At 38.4% G+C, this 9,566-nt stretch overlaps 1 protein-coding gene across 1 annotated transcript; it reads right to left on the bottom strand.

Moving 5' to 3' along the window:
* Positions 1-1,429: 1,429 nt before the first annotated feature.
* LOC116264544 (myb-related protein 315-like) lies at positions 1,430-3,363 on the bottom strand. The gene is made up of 3 exons (XM_031644839.1): positions 3,176-3,363; positions 2,921-3,050; positions 1,430-2,385 (listed from the first exon to the last, which is right to left on the bottom strand). The coding sequence occupies exons 1-3, from the start codon at positions 3,303-3,305 to the stop codon at positions 1,608-1,610; spliced, it is 1,038 nt and encodes a 345-aa protein (XP_031500699.1). The 5' UTR covers positions 3,306-3,363; the 3' UTR covers positions 1,430-1,607.
* Between the last annotated feature and the right edge of the window lie 6,203 nt (positions 3,364-9,566).

Raw genomic sequence — 9,566 nt, 5'->3', positions numbered from 1 at the left:
TAAAAGATTGTGGCCATTGATGAGGGACGCCATCATTTGCTTCATTTGGTCCCATTCGTCCAACTTGCTTAAGGATTTCTTGTACTCATGCAGTTCATGCCGAATCTGGTTCACATGAGACTCAAGGGAAAACACTTGCTCTGGGCTTATGACTTCTAAGTTATGAGGGATTGCTTCTTGCTGCTCCTCTTGACTAGACTTGCCCTGCTATAGAAATCCAAATGCTGTAATATCAAGATCTACCAACTGTCACACAGCCAGAGTCTGAATCTTCAACTGTCGGTTGCTCCTCAACTTGCTCTGATATCAGCTGTCGCGGACCCTTCACTAGAGCCGGTAAAACTGAAGCCCTAAGCCGATCCGCTATCCCAAGATCTATTGAGGTAGCATCGGACAAGCCTATCTCTTAAAACTTTACAAATTAAACCCTGCTGGACATTAAACCCCTGCTTAATGAGATCTCTGGGTAGAGGTACAAGTGAGGTTATCCCGCCCACTTAATGAAATCGGCCAGAACTTTCTTTTCCAACAGAGGTTCATTTTTCTTTCCTTTCTAATGTTTTTTTCCTTTTCTCTACCTATGTTCGTGGCAAGTTTTTTTTTCTTTTGTCACAAGTAGATTGCGTCATAGGAACTGAGACGCCACCTTGTTGTAATGGAGCAAGAAAAGCGAGTGAACATTGTTCGTAGGTGATGAAAAAAGATATCTTGGCATTCACGCAGTTAAAATTTTCATTCATTCTGATATTTTGTCATAGGAAATATAAGATAAAATTTGATGCCGGTTTTTCTTACCCTGTACATGGCCTCACCCATTTATCTTTGTAAGATGGTGATAATGAGTAATAAAGAGGAAGAAGAAGATCATGCCCGGCTCAGCATGATGGCCTTATAGAGGACGTCGGATTATCTGGTCCGAATCTCGTAAATCCTCCATGTCTCTCTTTGTTTCTCATTCTCTATCATTTATCAAACAGTAGGTTTTTTTTTTTCAAATCGATCTGCTTGATCATTGAAATCTTTGTCCAGTTTACAACTTGGATCCTGCACTGTGTCTGTGTCTACTGCCTTTTGAGAAATCTTCGCGACCCACTGTCCGCTCCTCCTTGAATAAAAGCAGGAAGCTCTCCACATACCACCTACAGCGGAATTTCTCTAAAATATCCCTGAAATTCTTGCTTGTGGAGATATGGCAAGATTTTTCTACCTACGGTCATTAACCACTGTTTCTTTAAGAGCTGATCATGTCCTCGTCATGATAATTATCTTACCAAATACCATGTAAATTCCAATAAACAACAAAAAACTTCAATTTACGCACCGACACAAACACGGGTAGATGCATTTCGCGCGTACACACATGCATGCAACGATTTGCAGTAGATAGACAAGCAGATAATGGAGAGGAGGAGACCATCTTCATTCGGGCATTCAACACAGAAAACAATCGCAAAAGCAGCAGTAGCAAGCAAGTACCCAGTAGATACATGTTATAGGATAGGATTAAAGAGAAAAGCATGCATGCCAACATAACATAATCTGCTTAATCAGGACCTGCTATTTGTGCCATGGCTACGTTGATTATTAGGAGCGAAACATTAGACTCATCAATGCCAAACCTGTTGATCACTGGAGATCATGTTACTTCCTTCACCACAATACAACATCCCACTTGGTAACATGGGTGAGGCCATGAAATCAACATCATAGTTTGAGGTACCATTGTAGAGATTCTGCTCGCTCAAATCCATTTCATAGAGTTTTGACATCTCTGTTGATATGGGAACCAGAACTTCGGTCTGTTGTTGGTGCTCTTGTTGGTGTACTTGCTGCTGCAGCTGCTGCTTCTCCCTTTCCCCTATTTCAGGCTTTTGGGCACCACCGCCCATCCACATAGAGCTGCTATCTTTCCACACCAGATTGCCTTCTTGAACAAATGCATCGTAGCAGTTTGATGAAGTGGATGCTGCAAACCCGGATGGTTCAACCATTGAAGAAGACGACACGGTTCTTCTCTGTTGCCTGTTGACGTCCCAAAGCATGCCGGTGGTGTGGTTGTTCAACACGTCGCCTTGAACAGCAATCTGAGGCTCTACAATGGAACCAAGAACGTTTGGGGCTTCCTGAATTGGGAAGTTCAAGATGATTGTGTTGTTAGGGTTTTCATTGATGTGGATGGCAGTTTGAGGGATGTTTGCGGAAGAGAGGTTGTGGTGGTGGTGATGAAGATTGGGGTTCGTGTTGCATGGGTTATGTGAGGGGAAAAGTTTGTGCGTTTTTGGGTCCAAGCCTTGAGCCATAAGCTTCTTCTTAATGCACGAATTCCAAAAGTTCTTCACCTCATTATCTGTTCTTCCAGGTAGATGTTTTGCTATCTGAGCCCATCTGTTACCACAAACAAAAAAGAGAATTGACGCTAGAGAGAGAGAGAGAGAGAGAGCGGAGAGAGAGAATTTTTTTCATGAAACTTAAATCTTCAGATCTACATAAGCATTCGAAAATAATGAAGAAGATCGCCTGAATAAACATGTGACCATGATATCAAAGTAGCAAAATATAGGTCATGCATCCAAGTTAGTTCAGTTTGCTTCTCCATGTTGCAACGACTAACAATACGCTTAAAAGACCCCACGCCATCAAACTATGAGATTGCTCAAATTTGTCAACTTCATGTTATTTCAGTTCACATTCTTTCACTTAAAAATTTTTTATTCGTCGCATAATTGATTAGATACATATTGCACTCTTGATTCCATTTGAAGTCATGACATGAATGAATCATTCTTTCTAGCACATAGCAAGATTTTTTCTTTAATTTGGTAACATATTAATCAGATCGGAAAGATCTGCTGTTGGTGAATTTTCCTTCGGTGCAATTAAATGAAACCAAGGAAAGAAAGAACTAGAATCCTCTTGGTACCTGTTCCCTAGAATCCTATGTACATCGATGATGGTTCTCTCTTCCTGAGCAGTAAATGAGCCCCTCTTCAGGTCAGGCCGAAGGTAATTTATCCATCTTAACCTGCAACTTTTTCCACATCTTTGAAGGCCTGAGATCAAAGGACAATACAAACATCAACTAAGTTCGTATGATCAACAACTGGAGAAAACCACCATAATGCGAAATAATGGAAATCCCACAAGAAAAGTGAAACATAGAGAGAGGGAGAGAGACCTGCATGTTTGGGGACGGAGCTCCAGCAGCCATGGCCATGAGTGGTCACGTACTTGATCAGCTTTTCGTCCTCCTCTGGAGACCACAATCCTCTCTTCACCTTCTGCTTGCTGCAACAGCGATGGCCCATCGAGAAAACACCACCACTCCAACCTTTTAACAGAAGATATGGACGTTTCTGTGAGCGGCAGAATCCGTCTAGTTTTGGTACACATGCTCGACATTGATAATATATGCGTCAGGCTATGAATAAGCTTCATGGAGAGAATTGCGTAAGAGTCTTCCCCTTTACGATCGCATGTCATTGAAGTGCAGCTTACATAATAGAGAGGAGTGGACCACCATTGATGAGTGTATCCTGACATTCATGGTCTCCCTTTTTTTATTCTTTTAATTTATGACTTTTATGTCCTCTTGTTGTCATACTAACAAGCAAGATTAACCAACAGGTCTCTCTCTCTCAAAATTTTTAAATTATTTTCTTTTTCTTTTATTGTACCCATCACGTAGAGTGCAGGGGAGCCCCTGCTTGCTGTCGCCAGCATGCCCACCGTCGACCGGAGGGGGAGACACCGGAACCCCGCTGCCCTCTACCCAATGAGTAGAGTGTTGTGATTGGCGGGCTAACCAGGCAGAGAGCTTCCCGGGCCGCTGGCAATGACAGAGGGAAGTCACCGACAGAGAGATATAGAAAAAGAGAGAAAGGGGGAGATCTGGGCCGTCTAATATAGAATGGACGACTCATGTCTGACTGATACTATATATATATATATAAGTGCATGGCGATTTTAGCTATCCAGAATCACTCACATCTAAAAATGATTCTCCATCTGAAAAAGATGGATGGTTGAAAAAAAAAAAATTTTGAGTTAATAATAAATGACAAAAATGTTCGTCATTTTTTCTAACCTGTTTTTCTGTTAACAGCTCAATTGGATTAAACTACCTCAGTTAAAAGATTGGTGAATCTGAAGACCGAAAGTCACCATTCAATTTCAATTTTTCTTTGACATATATATATATATATATATATATATATCATCCTTCTGCATGACTGTACATGACTTGCCATTCGAGTTCCTAAATCTGGACCTCAAATGGGAAAGCTAATCTTCTGTTCATCTTTAATAAGATTTATTTATTAATTATCTGTCAAAGTTGAGTTCAAAATTTGGACTATTTGAAAGCATCCCCATCCAAATCTGTATCTTAATTGTGACGCATTGGAGAGTATCACACCTACAATGATAAATTAAATTATTCTAAACACATCGCACGGGTCCGTAAAGGAAACGGTTCTGTGTGTGGAGAGGGGGAGAGAGAGAGAGATTCGCCTCTACTTAATTAATTGAAGGAACGTTTTTTGGGTAAAACTCATGACCACATGTGTCCGCGTGATATCAGGCACCCAAACTCATCCATCGTGTGGATTTATATATTTAGGCATGCATCAGATTAGAAGAAACAAAAGTTATCAGAATTTTGATTTTTGGATCCTTATAAGTCTGATTTATACAATAAAAATAAAACTGATATACATCATTGGATGATTGTTGAATTTTTCAATCTCGAAGGTCAGATCCTAAAATCAGTTTTGTGAAAAAGATCTCCATGTTCGATGTGAAGCAGGCAGATAATAATGTTGCACTCGATCTTGCTTTTGTGTGTGTGTGCGTACAGTGCTAATAATTAAAAAGCGCTAACTGATTGTGATATATATGTAGTAAACTGTGTATTAATGTTGGGTAAAGTTGAACAGACTCATGCATACTACTTACGAAGTTGAAGGGTATATTTATTCAATGTATTTTAGTCTTTTTGACACACCAGGCTTAAGTTAGTAATAACCTCCCTTTGAATGGCAGAAGGTTATCTTTTATTAATGGAGCAAAAGTTAGGCTTGTTTTCAGAAATATCCAGAAATGAAGTGCAATATTTTTCATCATTGCTAAATTCATAGATGAGCTTTGAAATTGTTCTTTTTTCATTTAAGCTACGAAGATGAAGGCCAGTACTTTTCTGGCATTGACTTGCACCACCTTGGAGCAAAGGTCTTAGGCGACGTTGTAAATTTGTCAACGTATACACATTGTTTTGGTAGAAAAACAGAAGAAAACGGGTCTAAAATGGCCCCCTTTGGATATCAATAATACTAAAATTTACTTTTTATTTATTTTTTATGAAAACATTAATTTAAGGTCGTCATTATAAGCCACAATACATTGACTCGTGATATTTGCCCGATAATATTCCTTCAACTTATAGAAAAAAAGTAAGGCCTCCACACTAAAGCTGAACAACATTCATCCGACATAGCTAGCTAGCCAGGTGACAAAGTTTTTATCACTGTTACAATACTATAGATTCTCTCTCAAAAAGAAGGGAGGGAAAGATCAGGAGCGTCTAAGTATAAAGATAGGACTGGTTCAACTGTATATATGTCTCTTACCTTCATATTGGATGGTTATTTTTTTATTTAGTGTTGCTAAAAAACATCGGAAAAAATGCATTTGTAATGGCCAATTACTTGATCATAATTTTTAGTGACAGAATGCACTTTTTAGGATGTTTTTAATGACATAAAATAAAAAAATAACCTGGTCATAGAGGTAGCTGGTTTATTTTAATTTTCATATATATATATATATATATATATATATATATATATATATATATATATATATATATATATATATTGGACTTTTTCTTTGTTAATGAGAGAAGGCTCTTCGTTGTTCAATGGCCAAGGTAACAAAAGATTGGAGTGTTATATATATGTGTGTGTGTTTTGTTGGAGTGCTGAAGTATGGTTGTTTGTTCTAAAAGATACATAACAAGACTTGTGGTCACGCAAGAGCAAGTAGAAATAGAAAATTATTAAAAGGACGGATTAGTTTCCTTGTTCGCTTGATTCTTGGGCATTGGATGGCAATTGGCGTTTGCTTTGCCTATGTTATAACGTGTTGGATAGCGATTGGTTGTTGATCATTTCGTCGGTGAATTTTTTCTTTGGCTGTGGAAAAATCACGTGGAAGAACCATTTGCAAATTCCCCGTTTCATGTTCTACAAGAAACAGTCATTTTCCATGCGCTTATTAACTACGCTTGGCAGCTCCCACAGTCACATCATCAACCTCAAATAAGTCACGGCAACTAACCCTCACTCAGCCACTCACGAAAATTCATCACTTATTATGTGAAGAGAGAGAAAGAAAGAGAGAGAGAGAGAGAGCCGATAAAATGAGAATTTATACTAAAATTTGGGGACAAGAAGTCCCCTAAACAATGGCCACAAAACATAAGCAAAAGACAAATATACAATACAATGTACAGTAAAACAAAATAAGAAAGGTGGAAAGAGAGTGGGGAGACGGATCGGCACAATCGTCCAGTCGCAGACGAAGGACGACGCTGTAGCCGAATGGCAAAATGAACATCCCTCTGCACAAAGAGAGAGAGAGAGATATGCTTAAATCAAGCCATATTAGTACTTTTCAAGGCATTTGCAGAAATATAGATTTTAGGACAGTGCCCTTTCAGAATCAAACTGAGGATGTGGTTAATACATGTCACACAGCCTGACCGATTGCGCTACGAGAGAGAGAGGAATCGTTGCTTCGGTATACATACTAATATCTATAATCTGATCATGCTTCTAAATTGAAGCATGAAATGGTTGTGTGTGTTCTGGTCCACTAGCTTGGGCTCCTTAATCAAACGATTGTTTCAAGACTAGCTCATATCATGCTAAACTTGTAAGCAGTTGACATACATACAATTTCATGATATTATGACTTGATGCCCACTAATTAATCAGCATTGTCTCAATATGTTTGTAGTATATGTTTGTTCTCTAAGTTCGAACGAACTTCTATAAGCTCGCCCATGGACTGATTAATATGACTTTTGATTGGAAGCTCGAGCTAAACTGTGATTCGAATCTCGTAAGCACAAGCCAAGTTGATCAAAGTTTTAGCTTTAGTATATTGACTCGTTGACTCTAAAGAAAGCCATACATGTGGGGTTGTGATCAATACAACCGATTTGGATCGGATGTCCGACCGAACCATTTTTGAAAAAATTAGGTATGGAAAAACATGTAAGATCTGATTATCAAATTGGATTGGATCGGATTTAACAAATTACATCTGATTAGATTTGGATTCTGATATACATAAATGTATCTGATCATATCAACATTGGGATCAAATTTAGTTTTAAACAAATATCATATATCCAATGCTTTTACATTTTGAAAATCAGTTGGATTTGGTTCAAAATCCAGATTCAGATTTGGTTATGAATGTAAAAATTGGAAATCAGGTTTCAAATTCGGATTCATATATGACTTTTCTTCATGTAAATATCCGTAAAAGCAGATATGTTTAAAAATTATCAAATTCAAATCCGGTTTCAAATTCGGATTCATATATGACTTTTCTTCATGTAAATATCCGTAAAAGCAGATATGTTTAAAAATTATCAAATTCAAATCCGGTCTGCTGACATCCTTACATGCAAGTGAAACTTTATCAAATTGGAACTTGGAAAGCTGAGTTCGATCAATCCAATTACTTGAGAATGAACTTAAGTCAATCAACCTGCGCTGTTTGATTTTCTCGGCTGTTCAATTTTCAACCTCAATGTTAAGCAAGACGATAGAGTCAGTCAAATTTGTTGCTATAGTTCAAATCCACTAACTGCAAACCCCAATTAGGCTGCGATACATTAATCTGAAATTCAAATCAAGTGATCTTGACAGTATAGAGTAATCGTCTAATCATGCTGCATGGCTTGACATCAGGACTAATTAATGGTGGTAGATGACAGATCTCCCCGTGTCCTAGAGGATGAGGGGTTGGGTCAGGAGCTTTGACCATCAGCGGAATGGTGGGTCTACTCCACTGAACTGGACAATGTAGACTCAGGTCTTGTTTCCTGTCTTTTTCATGCATGTTTTCCTTGATTTATTTTTCTCGAAAAAAGTTTCTACCAAATATGTGTGTGTGTATATATATATATATATATATAAAGGATTTAATATGATTATACATAAATAAGATTCTGGACATTATTGGATCATGGTTGTTATTTGTTTTGCTTATTTAATGTATACCTACACCAGTGACATTTATTAACTTTGTCGACATAACTGCTGGTTGCGTTGCTACATCAACCGGATACTGCCGCAGTTTCGTCGCATGCATGTCACAAACATGGACACGCCATTGACACACAGGAGCAAACATGTTTGCTGATTTTGCATTAGATTATGGTCATTTCTTTTAAGAGTTATAATCAAAGTGAACATATTTCCATATCTTCAACACGATTAGTATCTCAATTGACAAAAGAAACCGAAAAGATCATTTTGATCCAGAATCTTCTAGAAGGCTTTCTTCTCACTAGCTCGTATACCACAGTCATGTCCATGCATTCAAGAATTTCTCCTTGCAAATTAAATAGTTAAATGTATGAAGAACAGTGAACAAATCAACAAGGGCTCCACAAAAGTAGAGTGAGGACAAATCTTTAATGATCGCCGGTGACATATATTTAAGGGGTCTTACACGGCTTGGAGACAACTAGAACACAATATGTGAACATGCATCTTATGCGGCGGCCAATTACCGGCAATGCCCCTGAAAGTTTGGTTGTTTCTCTCACTAAATTAAAGAAGATTTAAAAAGAAAGAGTACCGACCCAGCTCTGGACCGTGGGGGCAAGGGGAAGGAGGGGAGATTCGGCTCTCGCTCGGGTAGTGGGATTAAAGAAGAAAAGGTACTTTCCTTGTAGGAGGTGCTTTGACCTAAGTAAAGTTGGACTTAGATGTAGACAATAATCCCAATCACATTCTGACTTGGCCTGTAGGGCCTTGTATTCCCCACTGTTGCATTAAAATAGCCATTGATTCCTTCAAACGATTATTAAAATTTAGTTCCCCATCTTGGTCATATTAGCTGTCATACATGCCATGTACGTCTAGCTTCTTGTCATACAATTTCTCTCAAAGTTCATTTATTAGATATCAATTCACATGGATTTGACAAAAAAAAAAGATGAAATTAAGTTGGATTTTGCAGATCCTTTCTCTTTGCCCTTTCCAAAAGAAACATGCAACTTGGAAGGCTTGGACTTTACTTGGTCGAGTTAGAAGAGTATGTGCCACGATTCTTGCCCGTGATGGCTGGCGTGGTTCTCAATTAGACCAAGATATGGGCCAGATCCGAATATGATCCATTTCTCCAGCAGCCTTGAGGGCCTGGCTTGATCAAACACATTGTTATTTATGAACGGGTGTGCCATGATCCAAATTTCATATGATTTCCATTCAAATAGTGATGTAAATGAATCGGATCTGTGCTTTCAGTACCCATATTCAACTAATGGA

Source organism: Nymphaea colorata, chromosome 11, assembly GCF_008831285.2.
Source record: "Nymphaea colorata isolate Beijing-Zhang1983 chromosome 11, ASM883128v2, whole genome shotgun sequence".
In the NCBI taxonomy this organism is placed as follows: Eukaryota; Viridiplantae; Streptophyta; class Magnoliopsida; order Nymphaeales; family Nymphaeaceae; genus Nymphaea; species Nymphaea colorata.
Note: the sequence above shows the minus strand (reverse complement) of the source record. Positions and strands in the feature narration are given on the sequence as shown.